Source organism: Ambystoma mexicanum, chromosome 2p (assembly GCF_040938575.1).
Source record: "Ambystoma mexicanum isolate Mex_15411 chromosome 2p, UKY_AmexF1_1, whole genome shotgun sequence".
NCBI classification, from domain to species: Eukaryota; Metazoa; Chordata; class Amphibia; order Caudata; family Ambystomatidae; genus Ambystoma; species Ambystoma mexicanum.
This window is the reverse complement of record NC_090923.1, coordinates 1,256,216,154-1,256,243,477: the sequence shown is the minus strand read 5'-3', so window position 1 is coordinate 1,256,243,477 and position 27,324 is coordinate 1,256,216,154. Positions and strand designations below refer to the sequence as shown.

Sequence of the window (27,324 nt, the reverse complement as noted above, 5' to 3'; positions counted from 1 at the left end):
GGAGTATCCTTACTTCGTATGCCTCCGTGTAGACCTCATGTAGTATTGGAGTGATGATATCTTCGTAAGCTTTATAAAATTCAGGTGGGAGGCCGTCGCTGCCAGGAGTCTTACAGTTGGCCAGCGACCTGATAGCTTCCTTAACATCTTCTGTAGTGATCTCCATTTCCAAAGCTTCTCTCTGTTCCTTGGATAGTCTCGGTAGCCCAATCTCTTCCAGGGTGTTCTTGATTTCTTCTCTGGATATTTGCCTATTGTGGGAGTATAGTTTACAGTAGAACTCTGCAAAGGCGTTGTTAATATCCTGTTGGGTCCTGCATGTTGTCCCGTTCTCAGTTATGATCTCTGTAGGAGTGTGTCTTGGCTGTTCTCGTTTGCATAACCAGGCTAGTATCCTGCCTGGTTTATCGGCTTCTTTGTGGGTCTTGGCGGTGTTTGTTGCAAAGTCAAATTTGGCTAGCCTGTCCCAGGTTGTGCGACATTCTTCGCGAATTTCTTGGAGGGTCTCTTCCATTTCCGGGGTGGCAACAGTGCATGCCTCGAGGCGTGTTATTTCAGCTTCTCGTTCTTCTAGGGCTGCCGTTAGGTGTTTCCGGATGCCTCCGGCCCCGCCATCACCTCTCCTCTTATCACTACCTTCATCGCCTCCCAAAGCATGCTCCAGGTTGATACAGAACCTCTATTGTTGTCTGTGTAGTCCTCAAGTTTGTTGCCGAGGGCTTCCCTGAATTCTTGATCCGTAAGGGCTGCAGTGGGCATTTTCCATGTCGGGATCGTAGTCTGGGTCCCCTTAATTTCCATTCCATAATTAATGGTGAATGATCAGAGATCGATCTGCCTAGGTATGCTGTTGCGTCTACCATTGAGGTTTTCTCTCTGTTGATGAACAAATAATCGATCCTTGTGTGAATCTTGTGAGGGGCTGAGTAATATGAGTAGCTTCTTTCATTGGGGTGTTGTTCTCTCCAAATGTCAACCAAGTTGAGGTGATCCAGCGCATCGTTGAGTGCTTGAGTGGCGGCGTTTCTCGGTTGCTGGGGAGGTGTGGATCTATCCATGTTTCCGTTTCTGTAGCAGTTAGTCGCCAGCCCATATGAAGGTGCCTTCCCTGTGATGCGTCATTTTGGCACAGAGCGTTTTAAGGTGTGAGGGAATTCCGTGTTGTGGAAAGTAGGAGTTCACTATGCAGACCGCCGTATGTTCAATGGTTCCCCATATTATTAGATACCTGCCTTCAGGGTCTGCCTCCGAGCCCAGTAGGCAGAATGGCACGTTCGGGTTCACCCACGTGAAAACTCCTCGAGCATAGCTAGAGTAGGGTGCTCCTTTCGCGGTGCCTCCCCACCGCTCAGCTCGCTTGGACGAGGACTCCTTCGACAGGTGGGTCTCTTGGAGTAGTGCAATGGATACCTTCTTTCTGCGGAGATAGGACTGGATCCTATTCCTTCTCAAGTATGATCCCATACCACGTACATTCCAAGTTATCACTTTCAGTTGTGTCGCCATTGGGATGGAGTGATGGGTTCCGTGCGTCTGCCCTCTTCTGTGTTTCTCATCGGTTGTTGATCCTCCTCGGTGGTTCCCAGATCTCGGTGCTTAGTTCTGGTTTTGCTTGTGATCTGTGGTGATCTTGCCCTCTGCCTTATTGGTTGTGCTAGTGTGAAGACTGTTTAACTAAAGTAACATTTAACAAAACTGGAACTGGTGCGCCCAGCGACTGTGTTTTTCTCGCGGTGCTCAGGCGCTCTCGCGCCGTCAGGTCCCATCCGGGTATCGAGCTCGAGCGGGGTCGGGCAGGCAACTGGCCTGTCCTGGTCTGTTTGTGGGGGCTAGGTCCTAAGCCTGGTGTGAGGCCAAGCGAGGGCCGCATCTGTTTGATAAATAGTGGTGTAGGTTACCTCCTTGGTTGTCGTAGGGTAGTGATGCTGTATGCGCTTATGTGTCAAGTGCGTAGATAAGTGGATTTCCTCATTTGCCCTTGGGGTAGGAGTCCCCATCTTCTGCTAGATTGTTGGCTTCCATCCACATATTGGCGGCTGCTGGGGACTCAAGGAAGATCGCACGCCCCTTGTGGATGACCTTTAGTCTCGATGGATAGAGTAACATATATTTTGGGTTCAGTTGCCGGAGTCTGGCATTGATAGGTACGAATGAGTTTCTCTCCCTTTGCACCTTTGGAGTGTAGTCTGGGTAGACAGAGATGTTAGCGTTGCCACGTTCTATGGGGCCCTCTTCCCTGGAGTGCTTCAAATGGTTTCTCGGTCTTGGAAATTATGTATTTTGGCGATTATCGGGCGAGGGTGGGATCCTGGGGGGGGTTTCTTCTGGAGGGACCTGTGCGCCCTTTCAACTGCAAAGCCTTGTGTAAGTTTTCCTGCGCCTACTTCTTGTTGGAGGAAGGCCTCTACGTATGCTGTTGGGTTCGAGCCTTCGTCGCCTTCTGGCACTCCCAGTATCCTGATGTTGCCCCGTCTGGCACGTCCCTCGGCTTCCTCGGCTCTGGCCTCGAGGATGGCGACCTGCCTTTCAAGGTCTGCGACTTTGGATTTCAGTTCGACTGTTTCTTCTGTCGTCTCTTTTATGGCCGTTTCGGAGTTCGTCACCCTTTCTATTAAGTTCCTAGCATCCTGGCGCATCAGTTGTATGACTGATCTGAATTCGTCTATTCTGGAATCGATAAATGTGCGCAGCGATGCTATGGCTTCTAGTACTTGGGTTTGATTTTCGGCGGAATCAGCACCCTTTGATTGTGCAGGTTCTGGAGTGTGGAGGTGTGGGGTGGCTGAGTTTTTTGACTTGGTGGTGACGTGTCCATTGTGGAGGGTTTAGGTTTGCTCCTGGAGGACATGTTGAAGTCTTGGCGCTTTAGCGCTGGGCCTGACTAGTGAGATTCGTGCCTCAGTTCTCGCTTATGGCCCTTATGCTGGGCCTCAGGGTCCGGTAGTTGCGTGGGGGCTGTACTGTTGCAGATGCCTGGAGAGGCGCATGCTCCACTCAAATTGCAGCACCTGTGGCGCAGTGGCGTGAGTGCTCCAAATGATTTTGGCGTCTCTTGTTGCTAATGAGAGTTTTGGGGAGTACCCAATGTTGGGGGCCTGGGGTCTCGCACAGCGGGTTGGGATTGTCCTCTTTTCTTGAGTGGTTTGCCGTGGGCTTATGGGGAGCCACGGGGCAGTGTGGTGATTCAAATAGCCCCCTTAGTCTGGTAGCGTGCCCCCCAGGTCTCCTCACCTCAGTGACTTTGGCTCCGCTCTCCACGGGACTCGGCAACGTAGTGGTCTCGTAGGTGGCAGGGAGCCGATGCTGTGTCTCCTCGCGGTTTCCCTCTCACGTCTCGTGTTTAGGGCTCCCGCGGTCGAACCCGGGGAAAAAGCCGTGCCCGGCCGTCCAATGCCCGGTGCGTTTCGTGTTGTAGGGGGTGGTGAAACGCAGCGGTCCTCAGTGCGTGCCTCGTCCGCGGTCTTGGCGCCTCTCTCCTCCTGCGGGCGCTGCGGCGGGAATAGCTGACTGCCTGGTCTCGAGTTGTTGCGGCGTCATGGAACGGCCGCCATCTTAGGTGTCGGCGGGGATGGGGGGTAGGGCAGAACGGGCGGGATTGTGGACGTTCTGCGTCCCGATTTCTTATCAGAGGCACTGTCTCTTGATGAGGATCGGTTTCCGCACCACCGTGGTTCGATGTGGCCCCGGAGGTATGCCTGCTTACGGCGAAAAAGGATCAAGATGCAGCGTCTCGGTCGGAGCTCGGCGCTTCAGCCTCTGTCCACCATGCACTCCAGGCCACGCCTCCAGCCTCCATAAAGACCCTGAACTCTTCCTCTCACTCCCTATGGGCATAGATTAGCCTGCACATCTTACCATAAGCGTCAAGTTGTTCCCTGGGGCCTTGACATACAGCAGCATATCAACTGCATAAAGCAAGATGACGCTGAGGAAGGTCTTAATTCCTCTATGTGCATGATGTTCCCACATATAGCAAGCTAGTGTCTCAATCACAGAGGCAAATAGCAGCAGCTAGAGGTGGCATCCTTGTCTCATCCCATGGAAAGGCAGTATCGGCCTGGATTCCATTTTGTTTGTTAGAACCATAGCCCTCTGAGCCGTATATAGCAACCATATCCAGCGCAGATATGATCTACCCAATCCTATCCATCGGAGATCCTCAAACATGAAAGACCATTCAAATGAGTTGAAGGCTTTCTCTGCATCGAACAAAGGCACCACAGTCGGGATCTCCTCTCTAATATAATGCATGAATGCGAAAAGCCTTCATAGGTTATTTTGGGTAGACCTACCAGGTAGAACTCCTGCTTGATCCAAAAGTACCAACGTGGTCATGTGTGGCTGTAGCCTATCTGCCAGCAGCCGAGCAAGAATCTCATCTGTGTTGACTAGTGACAGCAGCCTATATGAGGCGCAGTTTGTAGGGTCTTTCAGTAGTTTCAGAAGTACCGTGATTAGGGTGGACCTTGTGGACTCCGGAAGTATCCCAGTCTCGTACGCCAAGGCATGCATCTACATTAGATGTGGGATAATAATATCTGCATACTCTTTATAAAATTCGTCCGACAGGCTAACTGTCCCTGGTGCCTTGTTTTTAGGGAATTATTTGATGACTTTGCTGATCTCCTCAGGTGTGGGGGAGAATGTAAAAATACTGCAACCTCTGAATCCAGCCACCCCAGAGCCACTTGATCTAGTAAATCCTTCATCTGAGCTCTATCTCCCTCTCAGTGGGAAGTGTACAATGCATCATAGAACCCCCAGAATGTCTCATTGATAGACTTGTCATCGCATACCACCTTCCCGTCCGCAGTGGTCACCTCTATGATATTAACTAGCCACCTATCTTTACGGATAGCCCATGCCAGGCCCTTTGATGGGTCTATCCTCGTCCTCATACACCACAGCCTCTGTGGGTACTCTCAGATATTTACCCTCTCGGTCAACCGCTGCTGCGGATTCTCTCCTAGCTTCTGCTATTCCTTTATCCACTTCAGGGTCTCCACCATGTTGCTGCCTACGGTCCAACACTTTGATTTGGTCCTCCAGCTTCCCAAGGGTGCTTCTGAGGGCCTTTAAACCCATGCCCTCCCTCTTTCAAGATACAGGTATTCTGTATGCACACTTTAAACGTGTCCCATATCATCCCCTCATCCGCAATAGACCCATCATGATGTACGAAAAAAAACTAAAGCTCCTGCTCTACCTCATCCCGGAATACCGGGTCCTCCAACGCCCTATTCCTGAATCTCCAACTCTGAGTGCATGCTTTCTGGGACTCGATCATGAATGACATCACTATAGAGGAATGGTCAGAGTGTGTGCTTGGAAGTATTTGTATGTCCCCCACTTGTCTGGTAATATCGGGCGTGGCCATAATGTAATCAATCCTGGAGGCAGACCCATGCACACCAGAATAAAATGTGTACTCTCTCACATTCAGATGGCTGTCTCCACACACCAATCAACTGGTATTCAGCAATGCCCTCCGGGGTATGGGGTATGGGCTGCTTTGAGTAATCTCCACCGTGGCGAATTAGCCCTGATTGTGTCCAACGTCAATGCAAGATTAAAATCCCCTGCCCATATGATCTCATTATTTGGGTACTTATGGAGAAATCCAGCACATTCGGAGAAAAAATCAGGGTATTCTTAATTGGGTGCATATACACGTAACAAAACAACCTTGAAACCAAGTATTTTGCCGGCTAACGGGAGATATCTCCCCCTACATCCTGCTTCTGCTCATGCAATTTAAAGTTTAAGGACCTGTGTGTGTGTACGTGTGTGTGTGTGTGTGTGTGTGTGTGTGTGTGTGTGTGTATACATGTATATATATATATGTATATATATATATATATATCGACCCCTCATCCCCTGGAATGAGACGACAACTATGGACCCCCCACCCTGGCGCCACCAGCAATGTCAAGGTCGGATCCATGTGGGTCTCTTGCAGCATCAGGACTGATAAGTGATCTAATTTTGCATATTGCGTAACCTGGTGAAATGTCCTCCCATTTGTAAACCCCTTTAATATTCCATATCGTTAGTGACTTTAGCCATCTAGCATGAACACCCAAATCTAGTATACCAAGAAATATATGCCGCACCACCTAATGATGCTATATGGGCTCTGTTTTGAAACAAGTTATGTAGAAACAGCACCATCTACCACCATAATGTATGTGTAATGCCCATTGAGTAGACTAACACACACACCAGAAACCAAACTGTCCGGCCATCATAATATAATACCGCCCACCCCTCAAACAATAATCCTGTGTATAACTAGCAGTTCCTGCTTCAGGGAGATGAACCAGCATGATCCCTCGTAGCGACAGGCCCATCCTGGGATGATGGTCACCCGCGTGCAGACAGTATGTCACTGTCACCAAACCTGTAACACAGTCACCTGCGCCTCTATTCTTGGAGTGTAGCGCAATCTCTGTTCCCGCAGGTTTGCGTGTAATAGCCACACCTCTGTCCAAGGTCATATATGGGAGCTGCATTCTGATTGTGATCTATGTGCTATGTCTTTCGCAAATCTCTCTGCAGTCTTTGGATCTGTGAAGATCGTTTTGCCTTTGTGAACCATGTGCAGTTTTGCTGGATCGAACATTGCGTATTGTAGGCCTTTCTTTCTTAGGCTGCCTTTGGCCTCTTGGAAGGACTTTCTCTGATGCTACACTTGCAGAATGAAATCAGGAAACTGTTTTATGGAGACAGACCCATATCTCAATCCACCCTTCTCTCTAGCCGCTTTTAATAGGGCGTCCCCGACCCTGTAGCAGAAGATACATGCTACGATTGGTTGCTCAGGAGCACTGAGTGGTGGCTTAGGGGCCAGTGAGCGATGTGCTCTCTCCACCATAAAGTTGGGGGACAGTGTGGGATTATCCAAGAATTATAGTAGTAATCTTTCCATGAATACCTCTATATCATCAATTGCTTTGGATTCAGGCACCCCCTGTAGCCACGGATTATTACGGCGGGATCTCCCTTCCAGGTCATCATTTTTTTGCTGCTATATTTTTACTACTGGTTGCAATTGCCCCATTTCTTTCTGTAACGTGGCAACCTGGTCTTCTCCTTCTCCTACCCGTTGTTCAACCTCACATAGCTTTTCAATTTATATCGCAGCCCCCTCTACCTTACATGTCAAGGTGTCAATCCTCTGAGCTATGGCATTGGTACAATCCTTCAGGGCCGTAAGTGTCTGTTCAGCACTAACATTTCCATGCTTGCTGTTCCTGTACTCTGGTCCTGAGTCTGTGGAAAGTGTGTATTTGACTTGACAAACAGATCCATTTTCACCTGGGTGTTTGGATTTATCATCTTCAAGCTGCTCCCATGTAGTGTTAAGGATGTTACAGCAGGCCAAGGAATTGTCCTTTATTATAGAATAGGGAAAAGTCTGTGAGATTAAGAAAAGGCTGCAAAGGAGAGTAAATCAGGTTTGGGGGGTTGGGTGAATGTGGATGATTGGAATGAGCAGTTTGGAGAAACAATGGGTGGGTGAATAGGGATGTAGTTATGGTCTGAACCTAAGTGGGGAGAGAGTGGCCTAGTCATTGGTTGTCAGGGCAGTTGCACAGGCAGCACAAGGATGGAAGAGACTGAAGTGTTGTAGGGAGTGGGCATGCAAGGAGACATCTGCATGAAAAATAGGAGAAAAGGAGAAGGTGCATTCTGGTGGAGAGTGGGGTATGTTGGTATTCAGACAGGGTAGCTGTGCTTTCTCCTCTTAATTGGGTGGCTTGTTAGCAGATAAGTGAACATTTTTTCGGGGGGAATGAAGGAGGTGATGGGGTATAGACCATTATTTAATGATAAATAAGGCATTTATCCAAATGTATCCCTTACATTGTGATGGGCATTGAGCTATGCTTGAGGTAATGGTCATGTGGAATAGGGGGTGATTAGGGAAGGGGTAAAATGTAGGGGGTAGAATTCAGAATTAGGTTTAAGTGGGTTTAAATGTGGGGAGTCTTGGTACAATTAACAATAGTTCTTTGTATTATGGTGACATCATGGCGTTAGGCACATAAGCCATGCTATCATAGTTACCACATCTCTAAGAGAACACAGCTGTTATCAATGACGTAAAGATACATTATTTCTGAAAAATAAATTCTTTATTGAGGAAGAACTTAATTTGTAATAATTTCTTGGTACAATAAACATAAATTATTTGTATTCAATTTCCGGTCAAAATATATTGTTTTTTTAAAGGAATATTGCTCAAAGTAGGGTTCTTATTGAAGCCGCCATTTCACATTAATTTACTTAGTATTTGATGTCAATGAAGACCTAACTTTAGGATTCATTGTATTTATGGTATTGTGATAATGTTATATATTCTTAAACTTAAAATTCTTTTTATGTCAAAGTTGAGTTCCTTAGTATTTGAAAACGAGTTAATAGAAATACATATCATTCTTGGTCTTTGTTCAGGCCAGTATTGCATACATTTATAACACTCAAAACAACAGAAGGTAAAGTTATTGTAAGTTATTCCTGTAGCTAGATCCCTAGCCAACAAATAAGTCTCCCTATCTGTGAATAATCTCGAACCAATAAGAGGGGTCCCTAGTTAGTGCTGCTGGGCCGACTACAAATGGTATCGAGATCTTCACCCTGGTCTCTCTAAAACACTTTCCTGGTGTCTAGTATGTGCACACAGGTTGGAGGTCGATTCTTGAATTTTAATATGTCGCCCCCAATTTGTGTGTCTTATCGTTAAAAAACACAACAAGTGCTAATCCCAGAGTATCTGGTTGAGAAGCCAGATAACAATGGCGAAAAATAAAAAGGATTTTATTGTGTTAAAAAATTGTGTGGAAAGTGAAGATATTAATTCTTCATAACTCCCAAAGGTTCAGATTGAACCATAAATTATATGGATAACGAATTAAGTTTCCTTGAAACAAGCCCTTTGTTTTCTTTTAGAAAGGGAATGTGGGTCTGGGTTATCCTCCAGGCCTTTTCTATGGTCAACCGGTTTCAGCGGGATTCTTGAGTTGCCGCTTTCTTCAGGACGAATACTTCAAGTTGAGGTATCCTAAACAGTGTCTTCAACACTGTTTAGATGATAGAGGGTGTCCAGGGTTTGGTAGGGTAATTACTTCCTAGTCCTGTATGGACAACAAAAACAAGAAAAAATGGGGACTATAATCAGTCTCTTGTACCAACAGTTTCTACTTAAAAAAGATTTTTCTTGAAAGAAGGAGATTTTTTAAGGTACTTCTATCAGTACCACCTCTATAGTGGAATCATACCTCTGTGTTGTAATTCCAGGGTAGCTGCTTGGTTTTTCAGCGGTATCCACTTTGCAGCCAGAATACTCGCAAGGTAGGTCTTGTTTCGTCCTTACTTCTGGATATTGTCCCTCTGGGTGCCGGTTTGTTCCTTCCCGAATCGAATCGTATCCAATACTATGTTCCCCTGTGTCTGTTGTGCTTTTATAGCAGTGTGCGTGGTCACGTGACCGTAATGTCCGATCACGCGCACGCAATCGCGTCTAAAGCGCGAGATCGGGCAAACATGCCCGATGTGGAACCGTGACTCTTAAAGGGGACTTCGTCAAAAACAGATGGTACGGATTAAGGGCTTAAATGCAAGGTGGGAATTGCAAAAATCTGTACCCAAAAATGGGTCATAGTTAGCTAACCCTGTTCATCCAAGGGTCGCCAGAGCCTGCCAGCAGATCTCATCATTAAGGCCAATCACGTGACTGCGTGTTCTGTATATCCACTGTTGTTCCCTCTTTAATAGGAGTGCTGTGATGTTTCCACCTCTTGCTGGTGCTTTCACTTTTTCTATTACGGTCCACATAATATCATCTGCAGTGTGATGGTTCTCGATAAAATGTTCTACTAGAGGAGCCGTCCTTTTGCATGTCCTAATATTGGAACGGTGCTCTCCTATCCGTAGTTTTATTGTTCGAGTCGTCATCCCAATATATTTCTTGTTGCAGGGGCATTGTATGAGGTACACAACATTGGTGGAGTTGCAGTTGGTCAGAGTTCTTTGTTCCCAGGGATATTTCCAGCCTATATCTATTACTGTAGTACGTTTTGTATATTTGCAAATGGTGCAGTTTCCACAAGGTGTATGACCCTGAGCTTTAGGTGTATCCCATAGTGTGTTCGTGTCCATAGCAGGCAGTGATTCTTTGTAAGTGTGCACTAAAGAATCTCTTAAGTTTTTTCTCCTCCTTATGGGGAACAGTGGTTCCGGCAGTTGTTTCTCATTCACATTGAGTATGTGCCATGCTTGTCGAATTTCCTTCTTAAGGCGGTTAATGATCGGGGAATGGCTGAATACTGCAGTAATGGTCGTATCATCCCTTGGTCTTTTCCCATGTTGGTTAAGAGTAGTTTCTCTTTGTATATTCCTTGCCCGTTTTCTTGCCTGTTTGACAATCCTGTACGGATAATTCCTCTCTAGTAGGTTGTTCGAGAGCCTGGTTGCTTGAATGTCATATTCGGCTCCAGAGGTACAATTCCTCCTAAATCGGAGGAACTGCCCAAAGGGTAGATTTTCTTTCAAGGACCTTTGGTGGAAACTATTATAGTCCAGCAAGGAATTCCTATCCGTGGATTTTTGAAAGACTGTAGTTTCTAGTGTATTACCTCTCCTAGTGATCGACAAATCGAGAAACGTTGCAGTCGTTTTACTGGCCTCGTGGGTGAATTTGAGAAAGGGATTCAATCCGTTAAGCCATTCCATGAAGTTATTCAAAGTTGATTCATCCCCACTGAACAGTAGAAAAATATCATCAATGTATCGTCGCCAGCTGATTATATTGGCGGAAAAAGGATTTGTTTCCGTGTAAATATGGGTTTCTTCAAAATTGGCCACATACAGGTTAGCCAAAGTTGGTGCGAATGTCGCACCCATGGCAGTTCCTGCAATCTGTTCATAGAAGGTGTCTCCAATAATGAAATAGTTTTTTGTTAGCGCTATTTCCGCCAGTTGCATGATTAGCGTAACAGGCATATCCAGAGATTTAGCTCGTAGTATGCTTTCGATGACCCTTAGTGTTTCTTCTTGTGGGATTTTAGAATATAATGACTCTATGTCCATAGTTATAATGTAGATCTCATCGTTATTTAGGACCAGCTCGCTTAAATATACTAGAATGGCAGTGGTATCTTTCACATAAGACCGCATTTTGCTGACCTCTTCTTTTAGAAAAAAGTCAGCAAATTGTGAGAGGGGTTCCAAGATTGAGCCAATCCCTGACACAATGGGGCGACATACATGCATTTCATTTATCCAAACGGCTTCTAGCTGTCTCAATTTTAGCTCTTTATTTCCACCTCTTGGTGATAATTTTACTGATCCAATGCCTGTACATCATGGCGTATGTGCGTAATGCCATGATGTCACTATAGCGGCGTAATAAAAAGCCGCTATTTCGAAAAATGTGGTTTGTGCGCAGCTTGATTTGAGACTCCTTGTTATTCTATAACTGCAGATTCAGGAGGTAAGGAAAACGTAATGGAAGTTTTTTTAAATTAATTTGTTTTAGTTGATACACAGCTTTTCAAATATTTTAAGGAATTTCACATAAAAAAAGAAAAAGAAATGATTCCATAACAATACATAAAACCCACCAGAGAGAGCATAAAAATACAATATCAAATAGCAACATATACTCCCATAAACAAAACCATAACAATAAAAACATGAACATTAAAAAAAAAAAGCAATTTGCTTTTTCGCTTGCAGTGCATTCCAATACATACTAAAAATACTTGTTATACTATAAATCTTTGCCCCTTGGGAGCACCAATCTCAAATATTAGACTATTGCAATCCAAACTCTTTCTCTTGGTGTTGAAAAAATAATCTGCCATTTCTCATCTCGTGAGCATTGCGAGTGGAATACCAGTACGTTCTGAAAACATCTAATACGTACCAAATTTAAGGATGGACAAACAAGTAACAAATGTTGGAGAGTTTCCTTTTGGTGCCGATCCAAGCAATATCTACAATAGTTCAAGTCATGAGCAATCAGTTTGTGCCTGGCTAGTATGTCTCGTGTGGACCATAAATTGAGCCTAAAGCGCAAAAAGTCAGCTCCAATAACAGGTGAAGGTGATTTCAGTAAATATGGCGCCAATACTCCGTAGGGTTTTACACCAAAGGCCCAAACGTTAAAATCTTTATACAGAGTGCATCTAGCTATCGTCTTAGCACAATATAGCTATCGTCTTAGCACAATAGCTCAGAACTTTTGCCTTATCAGGGTTCTGCAGCAACAAATGGAGCGTTACATTTATGTCGCCCATATAATTCAACACAGCCTTCAGCCATTTCCTTGGAAATATATTTCTCGATTTCAACAAGGCCACGGCTAACACATCTAGGACTGTGCCACTGTTTGCCCCTAAAATGCACTTGAGTAAAAGCGCACATTGTCTCCAACTTATTTGAGTATGAAGAGACAACAGCCCTAATTGTAAATTCTGTTTTAATTTTTTCATTATTTTATATGGTTTATTTCAAACCTTTACACAATTATTAAAATGGCACAAAATGTAAATTAGTTGATAAAATACTTGTTCTGAATGGATACACAACCTTAATCGATGTTGTATTCTGTAACATCATTGTAGGAACATCACTTTTTCTCTAACAATTTTTGAATGTACACAGTAGCTGTATTAGTGAGAGAAGTAAAATTACCAGTCAATATTTGATTAAATAAAAATGTATGTGACTAATTAGTATTAGGAACAAATCTGGCCAAATGCACTTCTCTTAACGGTTGTAGTTTTGAACATTCAATTACTAAGTGCTCGAGTGTGTATAATTATACTTCGTCAGAAACAGCACAACCTGAGAGGGCTAGCCAGCACCTTAGTAATACATTAAATCTGTCTCATGAAAGTCTATCTCCAGCGGTCATTCGGAAACATTTTAAATAATTAGGCAAGTGATTTAATCTTTTTTTTCATGATTTTATGTTAATAGTGCTCTATATATCATTGGTATGACCTCAAAGCGCTGGTGGGTTGAACGCCCTTGGGGACCGTAGTCCAGGACAGTTGAGAGAATAAGGTGTTGTAGGGTGCTTGGGTGCACCAGTTATATGTGCAGTTCGTGTAATTGCCTGATATTAGCTGCATCCTAGCATTTAGGTGTGGTTTTATTGATATCAGTTGAATGTGTGCAGTCTGCAGGTGGACACCAAGACTGGCTTTTGGCTGCGTTTGGCCTGTAGGACGCTTATGTGTACAGCTAGGCCGGTTTGTCATGGGATAGAGCTGCGTTTTATTAGAATGATGTGGTGTTTATAGGGTAGTGTTTGTATGTGAGCAGCTAGGCCGAATTTGATCGAGGGGTATAGCTGTACTCTAATGAGTGATGATGTACAGTAGAGAGTAAGCATAGTGATACAGGGGTGAGCGTATGGGTTGAGTTATGGTCTAAAACAAAGTTATGTAACATATAGAGCTATCTCAGGTGGCCCTTTCTAGTTGTGAGTCAAGCGAGGGAGAGCAATATTAGTTGAGTAGCATACAGCTAACTCAGTGGTACTTAAATATGTGAGTTAAAGTAAATAAGAAAATAAGTTATTTTTTTCAGTACAAGTGTTTGTCAAATCTCGTATCTTTTTCTTAATGAGAGCTGGATGTGCGACTCACTCTCCTTTGAAGGCCTAAATTTATGTTTATTGAATTCATTTAGCGCTTTATGCCAAAGCGCTTAACAGAGTAACAACAAGATACAAAATTTAAAGAAGCTTATTACAAACGTGAAACAAACCAGAAGTACAGTATATGGAACAATTTATGGAACAATTTACTCAAGGGGATGGGAGGAGAATGGAGAGGGGGGAGGGGTAAGGTTAAGGGTATGAGAATCAGGTTCGATGCTAGCAGGTTGGGAGACTGGTGGGGGGGGAGAATCCCAGGTGGCCTCTTGCCCTCTAGGTGGCAGTGACCAGTGAGGTTAGTGGGAGGAGAGGGAGGTGAGAGGAGGGGGGGGTAAGGGTTTGGGGATGGGAGAGGGGGGTAAGGAGAGAGTCAGGGAGGGGAGTGGAGAAGAAGGGATTTCAGGGAGGAGCGGAAGGATGAGTAGGTGGAGGAGGAGCGGGTGCAGAGAGGTAGGGAGTTCCAGTGAAGGGGGGGGGCAGGAGTTGGAAGGAGCGGAAGCGCGAGGCGGCGCAGGGGGTACTGTGAGAAGGTAGAGATCAGCGGATCTCTACCTGATCTCTAGAGATCAATTTCCTCTTAGAGATCTGAGCAATGCCTAAGCCAATTATTAAGTACCACACAGGAAGCCTCTTTTACCAAATTATGCAAATCCAAAAATAATGAATGTTTTAATGGAGCTTAAAGCCTTGGGTAGAGAGACAATCGGCCTCATTACAAGTTTGGCAGTTTCTCAGTGGTAAATCCGCCTAAAACCCAACTGATTTACCATTACCGCCACTTGGTCCAGTGGATTTACAGCAGGATTACAATTCGTGATAGGTGGCGTAATTCCCCATTTCTTGCAGTCCATAGGACTTCATGGGGAACTCAGGTGAATTAACAGTGGCGGTAATTCCACCGTTTTTTGGCAGTGTGGTGGAGGATTTACCTCCAGCATTTTGTTGGAGAAAAATCCTCCACCTTAACACCAAAGGAGTCCCAATGTGTTCCAGTCCACCAATGCCTTCAGGGATAAAACAGCCATGTCAAACCTAGTAATTGCGATAGGGACCCCTTGTGGTAGATGTAGATAACTATGCCACAATTTCCCTTCAAATTAAAACCAAAGGAAATTGGTACCTTTTTTAAATTCAACTTCATATAATAAAGCTGGGAATATTTTAGCTTTGATATTTTAGGATGGGTTTAATAGAAAATGTGCAACATTTCTGTCTCCATTTTTTTATTTGACCCGTATAGGCCACTCTAAGAGGAGGCACATCGTTCAGTTCATTGGCATTGTTATACTTTTCTTTAATCGTAAAACTTAAATATTTCCAAGTTGTTACCACCTTCAGCCCAAATTGTTCCAAATACCACTTGCATTTTGTGTGTGTGTGTGTATAGGGGGGTGGGTGTGTGTGTGTGGGTGTGTAGGTGTGTTTTGTGCGCACACACCCCGAGCAGCGTCAAATGGAAATGTCTAACATTTTGTGTTAAAATATGCACTCGAATATAAAATATAACCATGTTTAACGATGACCCAAGAAAGTTTGGAAAAACTCTTTTTTTCCCCCCACCAAAACAGGTCTGGAGGCAGATGTTGAAACTTGGCATGAAGCCTAACCGTACCAGCTATAACTTACTTCTGCGTGCAACAAGGGATTGTGGGATAGGAGATCCATCTGCTGTTTCCAATCTCTTACTGCAAGTCCAGGCAGAAGTCCCAGTCTCACTTGCACTTAATGCCGGCAGGCGCATGCAGAAGGGTAAAAACTCTAAATGGAAGGAAACTGGCAGAAAGCCCAAAACAACAGAAATGGATCTGGAGATCTTGGAAAAAGAAATGTTTCAAGAGCACCCCAAAGGTCCAGAGTCTGGTGTGTCAAGTGCAAACACTAAGCAACTGAACCTGCACCCCTCTGCTCCTGCAGAGAGATCCAGTTCCCTAAACAACGACTATTTAAACTCCAAAATAGCATGCCAAGTGGTGGCTTTACACAAAGCTGTGATAAATGAAGATGGCCTCCCAGACAAATATTCCCAGAATGTTCAGAAACTACCAAACCTGCTGGATCTAAAGGTATCTTGTGCAAATGGGGTTTCCTTGGGGATCGTGGCCACTGCTTCAGACAGATTGGCTTTGATTGGGAGCACAGAGGGTTTCTTAAACAAAATGGAAGCAGATAATGTGACTCCGGATATCAAAACGTTTACACTCTTGGCAGAAGTGGCCAACCCTGAAAGTCAGCTGGTATCTACTTTGACAACTCTCATGGATAAGAATAAAGTTAAAGCTGATGTAACATTTTTCAACACTCTGGTGAGAAAGAGGAGTAAACTCGGAGATCTGGAAGGAGCTAAGGTGAGTGCATAATGGTGAATGTCCTGGAATTCATGTTCACAGCAAGTGGTGTACCTAATAAAAGAAACAGGAATGGCAGTGGAAATACTGTGGCGTATGATCACACTCCACATGTCATTCATGGCTGGCCTTAAGGCATTTCCCAATGAGTGATGATTCTATTAATTTGAAATGTCCACAGTTCAGTTTTGTCCCATGTTCTAGAGACGTTGGCCACCTATGTGCTTTGTTCAAAATCTAGGGTCCTGTTTCTGTCCACTACAGGCACATGTTCTTTAGTCTAGAAGTGTGGCAAATTAAATGTGTTTTCAGTATTAATCTACTTTTCTAGTTATTTTTTGGGGTGGGGGGTTAATTCAAAATACTTAACAAGCAATATGTATTACGTGTTTTCTTGCGCAATAATAATCTGTGATCGTTTTAGTGTCTTCAGATGCTTTCAAAACAGAGAGTTGTGACTTTAATATTTGGTGACGGATGGTTGGACTGGATGGGTTTTGTATCTCAACTTTTGTCTCTAAACCTATAGTTTAATGCGAGGATTATGCTGATTTCGCTACTGATACGTTATTGAAGTGGAGCTTTTAACCAACAAATCTTCCTGGATAGACTTTATTCTAAGTCCACATACCAGAGCCACGTCCTTCTATAGATTGCTTTATTTCCTTTTACAGTCAGTAAATTCTATCCTCATCGTCAAAAAATATACGTGCTCTTGAGTTGCTTAATGACTGCATGTGCCAACTATCAAAACAGTCAATCTCACTGTGCGGCTTCAGATGAGTTTCAAATCATGCCAGCAATACAGGATAACATCAAACAAACTATCTAGTAAATCATAATGCTAGGCTATTCCTCCAGAAATGAAAACAAAAGGATAACGATTGACCTTGGGGAACAGAACGATAAAATAGTGCTTGGTAGATTTTTCCCGATTATATAGGCAATTGGCTCTGCGCATTAAGCTATGTAATCATTTGTCTAAACATATGGGGCCAGATTCTCGAACATAGCGCAAATGAAAGGTGCGCAGAGAATGCACTAGTTTCATTGCACTATTTTTAGAAATGCACGTCACCTTATTATCAAAGGTGACCTGAGCATTTCAGTAGGGGATTGTTACGATTATACCTGAGAGCTACTTTTACTTAAGACAGCACAATCAGTGGGATTCACTAACCTGGGCAGCGGGCAGATTCCGTTAACAGCAACACCGCAGAATGTAAAGGCTTCCCGGGAAACCCTGTTCCCTCCCAGCCGATTAGCAATCTCAGCCGCGGAGGAAACACAATCCCCAGGGAAAACCCTCCGGGGAAGAAAAACCCTGCGTAGCGGTGAAAGCGGATCAGGTCAGCAGTCGGCTTCTGGGAGAAATCTGCCGGGCTTCTTTCAGGGAATCAGGTGCGGGCCGGACTTGTCCTGGGCGAGAGAAATAACAGGTGAGTTTCCGTCCATAGAAGATAGTCTGAAGCTCAGATCGGAAAGTTATGACTCAACTTACTCCGGGTACGGAGTTAATTGCATTCAGTATGCTGAGTGGTGTCTTCCGAAAGGGAGTGATTCACTAGTCCTAAGGGGATAGAAAGACCTTTTCCGGAGACAGGAAGCGGAGATCAGTATAACCGCCAAGGTTAGGGAAGAAATTAGATGAGGTTAAAGATAGATCCCCGGGAACTCACTCTTCGGGCCGGCATAGGGACATAACGGATGGGACAGATGAGTGATGGGCGGACTGATGAAAGGAGAGGCTCTAAGGGAGAAATGACAGAAGGATCAGAAATTATTATAGGTTCAGAATTCAAAGGATAGTAGAATGTGGAGATAAGCAATATTTCCTATGAACGAATTTACGAAGCGCCGTGCTGGAGAGTAGCGACGCACTTGCTGAACTTCCTGGTCTAACTATATGGAGTCACATGATCGTTGCGGCACGAACGCATAGAGCGTGCAACCTCTGCACCGTCGCCCGCACAGACGGATTCAGGGGCGTCAGCCATCTTGGATGAGTAAGATTGTAGCACATTACAAACACGACGTTGTCGCCAGAGCGACCATCGGTGCAAGGGTGTAACAGGGATGGACAGTGGTGCGAAGATGCAATGTCCCGCTCCCTTGAAGTAAATGGTGTTTAAAGCCTTGTAGTTGGTTTTAGCTGTGCTTGTGTTGGGTGATCACCTTATCTCCGTTATGAGAAGCCCTACAGATAAGTGTCAAACTAGCTTTTTTAATCTCTAAAAAAAGCAAATGCTCCCAACAACAGACCAGGAGTAAAAATAAAAATACTCCCAATAAAATGGGACACCATGGATACCTAGGGATCTGCCACCTACTTGCTCCCACACAGCTCTATTGGATGTATTTGTATCAATGGTACCAGCAGAACAGTGCCACAGGGAAGAGCGCTGATTTTATTACTGCCTTATCAGACAGGGAACTTTAAAGGTGAAAAGAAATGCATGAATTATTAGGTACAATGAAATATGGATTACATAAAGATATGTTTAGGATTAAAATATATTTTAACCAGTGGTCGAAGTGTACGAAAACAAGTAGTGGAACTATGTTCCCTAGTGGCCTGCACCGCTCCCCACAGACCCCATCGTCGCGCCCCCTCCCATGCACAATAAAACCCCCAAAAAACATGTGCCTGCTCTTTAAGGAAACGTGCTGTCCAGTGCACTGAAAGTGCAAGTTTCAACTTCTTTCTACACTTTTATTTTAAAACAAAAACCGTTCCTTATTAAAATAAGTATAGGAGCACCGCTCCCGCCCACATCGACCACTGATTTTAACTCCTAAAAATACCTTAATTATGCAAATTACATTTTTGACTTCCTAAAAATCCATAATTCCAAACTTTAAAAAATAGGGAGTAAAATACCCCCATTTAAAAATCTTGTATGGGTATGGAGCTCTACTAATGAGCATTAAGTATGGGAACCATCAGTTTGGCATTAGTCATTGGCATTTAAACTGAGCCTAACAAATGATTGTCCTCTAACATAAATATATTCACAACCCAATAAATAATGTTTGCCTGATGGTTGAGCTTCTTACAGTGTTCCATATTGTAATAACAGAAGTATATTTGAATGTGTGGTGTGTATCTGAATGGTTGTGTGTGTGTGGGTGTTTATATATACACACATTATGCACACAAATAAGTGGCAGACAAAGAACACCTCTGTTGAGGGTACATCATCTACACTTGTTAGGAAAACAAATATTTTTGCACCTTTCCCTCAGTAAAGTCTTAAGAACGCCATTCTTTTTGTTTTGCTAATATTAAACCCTGTCATTCCTTTTTGGTCATTTTTTGCTCATTTAGGTGGGGAAACTGACTAGTCCCTAAGACTGTCAGTACTGAGAGACTATGTCTCGCTTTATTAATTCTTGTATTTTTGATTTTGACAGGTTTTGGTGGCAGCCACCAAAATATTGCTAACATAATTGCTACACAGAAGAGAGAGCGTAAAGGGGTTCCAGAAAGCTGATTTTGTGGTTGGCATGACTGCTGGGAATGCTGTGGCATAATCTGCCGACACACTAAATGTTGCTTCTTGTTCCATTGCATCAATGTAATCCAATAGTGGCTTGTTTAGCTAATTTTCTCTCAATCAGGAGCTCTGCAACAAGTCATGTGACTGTCAATTTTCAATGCTGGGATGGCGTAGTTTGCCTTCTTTTCACAGCTAGAGGGAGTTGGGCTATATTCGTGCGACCTTACTGGCTCCTTTGGGCTACATGTAGCATTCCCTTTCTGGATACTGTTACCATACAAGCAATAATTTTTTAGAAAGGTGCAGTACCACTGACATCATACAGGTGTCCTTGTTAGAAATCACATTCAGATCAAAACTACAATATAGGACAATTACAACCAAAGGCTACAATTATACATACAACCAACAGATGTCCCTCCCTCCTTGTACTTCCCCCTCCTCCCTGCCCCTTGTCCCTGCCCCTCGTCCCAGCCCCTTGCGCTGCCCCTCGTCCCAGCCCCTTACGCTGCCCCTCGTCCCAGCCCCTTGCGCTGCCCCTCGTCCCAGCCCCTTTGTGCTGCCCCTCGTCCCAGCCCCTTTGTGCTGCCCCTCGTCCCAGCCCCTTTGTGCTGCCCCTCGTCCCAGCCCCTTGCGCTGCCCCTCGTCCCAGCCCCTTGCACAGCCCCTCCTCTTCCCCACTTGCACTGCCCCTCCTCTTCCCCCTTGCACTGCCCCTCCTCTTCCCCCTTGCACTGCCCCTCCTCTTCCCCCTTGCACTGCCCCTCCTCTTCCCCCTTGCACTGCCCCTCCTCTTCCCCACTTGCACTGCTCCTCCTCTTCCCCACTTGCACTGCCCCTCCTCTTCCCCACTTGCACTGCCCCATCTCTTACCCCACTTGCCTTGTCCCTCCTCCTCCTTGTGCTGTCCCTCCTCCCCACTCTCTTGCGCTGCATCTCCTTCCCACCCCTTTATGCTGGCCCGCCTACCTTTAAATGCAGGACAATGCTCCTGTGTTCTGTTGCTGGCCTACCTTTCATATATTGTTTTTCTCGTGTTGCATTTATTTCATATTCCTCCCCCCCAAGTGCTTCTCTCAACCCCTGGCTCTGCCCTTCATTCCGTCCCATGTTATAATTACTTCTCTCTGTGCTGTCATTCCTTATTCCTTACCAGGATGCTAAATGTAAAATGCAAAAAACAACCATTGGCTTTGCCAATGCTTGTTACAATTGCCACATCCCCTTACTGTGATGTAATGTTAGGATACTTTCTATCCTTATAACATTTTATATAATGACTTTTTTGTTAATTTGTCAATGTGCTGAAGACAAGCTGGTGGCAGCTGTGTGATTTTTACTGTTTTTGTAATATTTTCCATTTACCGCAAATGGCTACTAAAGGTGACTAGCACCCTAAAATGGTTTTGCCACAAGAGCTTTAGCTTGTTCTGTGGCCATATTGTTCTTTGGTCTTCTTTCTGCCTTCTCAGGAAATACCCTACATGAAAATCCCTTTGCCTGGGAAAGCTGTGGCTTTCGCAGGAAAGGTGTCTGTGTGTCTGTCAGTGCGCCAGCCAGCACTCTGGCGTCCCCATATCTGTTGCTGGATGGATGTGGTGAGCGGGCTTAGGCCTGCTCCCAGCCTGAATCTTGTATGAAAGGATGGCTTCTGCAAATGTTTGACAGATCATCGTTGGAACCAAGACTTCGATGAAGAGGAGCAGCCCGCTGATGGTCCAAGGATGACCCCTGCAGCTAACCAGGATTGATTCAGTGGTGGACTTGGTGAAGTCCTGCTCCTCTGCCTGATCTCAGAAGTCCCTTGTTGAGTTATTGCTACAAACCTTGGATCAGTGGGTACAACCAATTCTGATCCCTGCTCAGGGATCTGTGCCTTGGGAGCCTTCGAAAGTGTCCCTGGAGCAGCCTGTATACTGACCAGCACTCTCCTGGGCTACCCCGCTGCAGCCGTCGTTCCGAGCGTAGCCTGGGAACTTTGTTAATCTTGACCTTATGCCACAAGTCGCCTGTCCTCACAATGTCAGCCCACACATTTCAAGGGAAGCTGTGTTGGGGCTGTTTCTGCGTTCACCGCTGTACAATGCAATACAGACAACTCTGCTTCTCGTGGCTGTGGGAGCAGTCTTCAGAGCGACTGCCAAATTAGAGCCCGAGGTAGGAAAGGTATCACACAGAGCGCTGGGACACTGTGCTAAGCATTCGACCTTGCTTTTAAAACTCTTACATGGGGGAGTCATGATGCGGCTGAAATTGCTTAATCCCGGGCCCAGCCAATGATACAGTCATTCATAGTAATTGATTCTGTTGCCTGGTTTCCCATTATCATAAATAGAGGTTCTACTCCTAAAAGATTCTGTTTCATATCTTATTTTTATTTCTCAGATTTGGGAATAGGATGTTTCTCCAGTAATTTTGGCACTTCTGAACAGTTCTAAACCTCACCTGACCGTGACCTAATTTTTACCCTGTTACTCTGCCCCAGCCTGCGTTTGCACCTGTCTCCTTGCTCATAACATTGTAGTTACCAGAAGACTAAGAAAAGATTCTGACCAAACAGGCAGAACGGCTCCAAAACCCCACAGTGATTTTAATAAGGTCTCCTAGCCCTTCGAGGTTGATACCGGCTGTTGGAGGTAAGCAGCCTGCAACACATTTCTTGTCTCTATCGGCACTGGCAACCCTATGTCGTGGCACCAGATTGTCGAGGAAAAACCACTCCACACTCAGATTTACAATGCAACAGGTTTTGAGTCTGCTTAATTTTTATTGCAGTGCAAGGAAAACCTGACAGAGTACCTGCTTCCAAGAAGAAAGAAAAAAAGGCCCCTTCTAACGCACACTTATTATAGGTTTTTTGCACTGTGGTACTATATGTGGTCAAGGCATAAAATAAGCAGTGTCTCATAGCAATTTGCTGTGCAATTCTGTAGTTTTGCTAATCAAATGCTAACTTATGTAGCAAAGGTAGCTATTTAAGTTGACCTCTTCAATGAAAGCACAGCTCGCCCTGCATGCCTCTCTTGCCGTAGGTGATCTCTTCACCCTTTTTTATCTGTTCACTTCAAGTGCTGATGGGGGGTGGGGAGGGAAGTACAGCATTAATCTTCTCCTCCATCCACTCTGAAGTGCCAAATGCATGTGTAGGAGTGCAAGAATTTGTTTTTCAAATTATTGCAAACCAGAAGTAATCAGGATGATATTTTTATTAAGCTTTTTATATCCTGTTTGGCAAAGAAAAGTATGTGTCAACTTTACATCTTTCAAAAAGACAGTCATGCAATTTCATTCCTAAAATGTAAGTTGTTAAATAATACATAATTACAGTATTGAGACTGTAAAAACTCAACGATCCATGCTTTACAGTAAAGTTTAGGTTAGTGTATCTGAATTTCATAGTGTCAACTATATTTCATTTTGTCGGGGAAGATGCATCATGTCAACTAGTGAATGTTTGAAAATGTACATTATCACATGATCAAATGCTTTTTATGGCAAACCTAGTTCGGTAAACTGCAGGATGCATGCATCTTGCAACTGGTGCTCAACCCATGAACAAACCCATACTCCTTGACATTCTATATTATCACCCTGTCGCTTTATACGAGGTACCCTGAAAGCCTGAGAGTGCAATAACTACTAACTACAATATTCCACCTAGTTTAGCCAGTGCTCTGCCTGTTACGCAATCCACTCTGCTTAGTCTCCTTCTTTCCTCTTACTGTCATGCATGCTGGACATATTACCTCTGGACCTGAAACAACATCTTCACGTAGAAGGTGTTATGCTCATAGAACTGATAGACCGTTCTATTCTAAATGGATATTGTTTGATGCACTGCCAGGAAAACGACGTCTGCATTATTCACGTCGTTAAATTCACGTGATTCAGGTTAGTCCAATATGATTGAACCAATATGGCGTTTGGTAGCTGAAACTCTGGATCTGCGTCCTCGCGTTCTCTTCAGTTACTTCCTTGGCTTCTTCGGTGTGTTTTCTTCCACACGCGAATTCCTGGAGCTGCTGTCTGTTTGTCACAGGTTGGCCGCACTGTCTGCGTGCACTTCAGTCGCATGTATTCTGACACGCGGGTTCCTGATTTCTTCGCATGCTGCTTTCCTGACTACGAGAAGTTGGTCGCGTGTAAATCCCACGCGGACGCTGTTTCCAAGCGCGGCTGTCCTGGACTGCGTGTACTTTGTTTGCGGGTAATACACACGCGGACTCTGGAACTCTTCAGGTACGGCTGCTCTGACTGTGTGCACTTCTGTTTGCGTATCGCACGCATTCTACTCTTTACACGCTGCGGTCCTAGTTGCGTGTCTTTGTGTTGCATGTGAATCCTCACGCTTGCAAGAGCGGCTGTCCCGGCTGCGTGAACTGTCGCGTGTAAACCTGCACGCGGACTTTTGAACTCTGTTGAAACGTGTAATTCCACACGCATACTGTTCTTTGCTTTGGAGTGAATCTCTGGGACCTGTGATGAGATAAGAGGTGGACTCATTTCATCATATTTCTGTTTCTACGTGGGAAAGGAAGTATTTCTTTTGAAGGTGATTGTGCACAGTACTTTGGACGCTATCCTGTGGTGGACCAACCCGGTATCTAGCGTGAACCTCGTGCCGTTCGGGATAAGTCTCCCTTACTAACCTTCACCTCCTTTTCGTCGTTTCAACTCCTGGATTTCTTCAGAGACTTTGGTGGAGACTTCAGTTCTAAGCCCACAGATCAGTGTTGTTAATTAGTGCTATCGCTGTTCTATAGTTAGTTGATTTGGGACAGTTTCTCATGATATTTTATCCTAGGCTGACTTCCTATAAAACTCCCACGCCCTTTCCAGTGATCCCTCTCTCTGCCTGTTTCATCGGTCAGAGAGTGGTATCATTTGGAAGGTCTAATTTGACTTCACTGCTATCAAGTCGTGTGAATAAGGATCCGGAAGAGCCCTACCAATTGTATCCTTTTTGGTTACCGTATCCTTTTCAGAAGATACCTTGGTGATTTATGACACTTACATAATAAATACACAAAGTGAACTAAATGCTTACGCAAAGTAGTGATCGATAGATCCATCCAGTCTGTAGATCTACTGCAATACCAAACACTGTAGTTAGGCTCTGGAGCTCTCTTTGCTTCATGATTGCATTATATATTCCCACCTGCAGGAGGCAGCTGGGCAAACTGTTTTCAGATTCTTTTTTAATCATATCTATTTATTTGTGTCCATTCATGCAGCTAACCTACATTTTACAGACTCGTCTATGGCTCGCAAAGTAGTTTCTCCCACTCAGTCGAGAAGATTTTATGATGGGCGAGTAGCATTTACAAGAGATGTTTGAAACTTTTATTTAACATCTACTTTGTTTGCAGTAAATGTAAAATAAAACTTTTACTGTGCATGGCTGAACTCTGCGTGGCAGCAGTGTGCCAAACATAAAGTGGGTTTGTGTGACACGCACCATTTTACAGAAATCGCATTATACATTTGTTGTCCTACTTTGCTATGGTTCGAGTGCATTTCTCTTAGGTTGAATAGGTAAACTAAGTTACCTGACCTCCAGGTCTAGCTGAAGATAAAAGAATTTGCAAGGCATGAAGGCCTGACTCCTCACAAACATCTCATTTCAGCTGTAAGCAAAACTGCTGTATTGTTGCTCATTTCATGTCTTGGGTACAAATAACATCCAGTGACATTAACAATATTTTGTTTGACAGTACAAAATTGCTAATCAAATGGGTGTGTTTGCTAATCAAAAACATTTTAATTAGCAAACTCTGCTAATAAATTTTTGAAAACTAATTTATGCCTTGATGGTGTTTCATTAGGTAATGCTTATTCTGAAATTCTCACAGTATTTCTTGTCCTTGGAAATGTTGCTATCTCATGAGCGTCTCACGCTTGTACTCGTATTGCTCGGTCTGTCTAGTCTTAGCTACATCCTGAATTTGATTCTCAGCCTGCCCGTTCTCAGTTGGTTACATGGTAAGACCTTGAATCTGCTTTCTCGCGTACCGTTCATGACACTTCCTCATACTTGCTAAGGGAAAACCTCATTCTGCTGACTTACTACTTTTCTGACTCCATGGGAAACGTCTTTCCTTGAGCCTCCTATATTAAGAAGATTTTGAATGTTATCAGACAAGTGGCAGACTCTTATATAGGTGCTATGAATAAGGTTGGACGGGACTCCTACAAGCCCAGAGGACAAGCATTTTGGCAGTATTTTAGCACTATATTAATTAAGGTTCTTGGCCAATATGAGGCTCACGTAGTTGGATCTGTCCCTGCTTTGAGTAACAGAACTGTTGTAGCCCTGTATATAGAAGGTGGAAGGGACTCCATATCAAAAGCGATTTGAATGGCTTGGACCAATTTGAATGCTAATCTCCTATACAGATCAATTGGCAGACCATCCACAGTGCCGTCTTTCCCTCCTTTCAAAACAGATATTTACACCTCCCCCTTTATTTAAATTATCAGGACATTTCTTAGTCTAATTGTGTTGCTGACTTTCCAGGGAGTTTAATATTTCCCAATAATACATTTGGATCTGATATATTATTTGTATATGATGTGCTTTAAAAGTTTGATAAAATTGCAGGAAAATGTTATTGATGCCGTCATCCGCAATCAATTAATCATCAATCCTGCTATCTGTTGTATAATTTGGATTCTTGCGCTCTGTCCTCTGAGAAAGATCTTGAGAGCTTTCTAACAGATGTCAACCCTTCTTCTCTGTATCCCTTCTTTACTTCTCCTAGAAAACTTCCCCTACACTTAATGACCTTACCTTCACTTTGCCAGATAATTACTTTGTCATGCATTTACTTTGTCTGCATCTTCACATTGAGAATGGCAATGCATGTGGTTAAGGTTAGCCAAAGGATATGGGTTGGGATCAACGGGTGGCAGGGGGGTAGAAGTAGGGGTTGGAAAGAGGGGGGCACAAAGGGTCTCCCCCTGTAATGACGAGGGAATGGAGAAGTAAATGTGACTAATTGAATATTTGGTGAAGTAAAGACATTCCTCTTCTCTTGTGTCTTATTGTACATCCGAAATTCTTCATTTGCCTTTGAAAGAAGGTCAGTAATATCAGGATGTATCAACATAGCCATAATTAAACGCTATCTTGGAACGAGTGTAGGAGTGTCAGTAATCTCTGCATCAAAGATGAGAGGGGGTGGAGTGAAATTGCACTTGGTGGCATTGATGGAACTATGGACGTACAACAGCCATTTGGCATGTATAAACCAAAATCTATTCGCGTACGTGGCATGTAGTGTTGAATAGAAAGTAAAATCAAGCTCTCTGTTCTTTACTCCTCCACACATCAACATGATCCAACTCTTGTGTTCGCTCCAGTAAGGCTGTAGCAGCCCTGTAGCGGTTTGTGTTTTATGGTGTTTGTGTATGGATGGTGCCAATGCAATGTCAAGGTCTCCATCCAAAAGGGTCATGTTACCCAGATATTATAAGCATTTGACAAAACATTCTATAAAAAAGGAAGTTCTATCTGTGTGAAAAACCAGAGGGTGTTTCACTGTCCAGACCCCGGGATCCCTTACTCAGGTGGCCAGGGCACGGCCATCACCTTTGAATCCAGACCCTGGGGTTGGACAAGTGCGGGAGGATCACCTCAGTGAGGGGTCCTCGTAGAGTTGGGGATTGAACACCTGATGGTGAGACTCTGTATCCCCCCTTTCCTATACCCATGTGCCATCCTATTTCATAGTACATTCCAACTTCCCAACTCCCCCCCGCCCACTTTCTACACAAACACTGAGCCGGGGAAGAGGAGGTCTGAGAC

At 44.3% G+C, this 27,324-nt stretch overlaps 1 protein-coding gene across 7 annotated transcripts in view; it reads left to right on the top strand.

The window, feature by feature from the left end:
• The window catches only part of PTCD1 (pentatricopeptide repeat domain 1), a 688,818-nt gene that overhangs the window by 372,636 nt on the left and 288,858 nt on the right, over window positions 1-27,324 (top strand). For all 7 annotated transcript variants that reach the window (XM_069645574.1, XM_069645570.1, XM_069645569.1 and 4 more), the window contains one exon: window positions 15,241-16,017. In XM_069645574.1, the coding sequence (XP_069501675.1) occupies window positions 15,241-16,017 (777 nt within the window). The remainder of the gene's footprint in view (window positions 1-15,240; window positions 16,018-27,324) is intronic.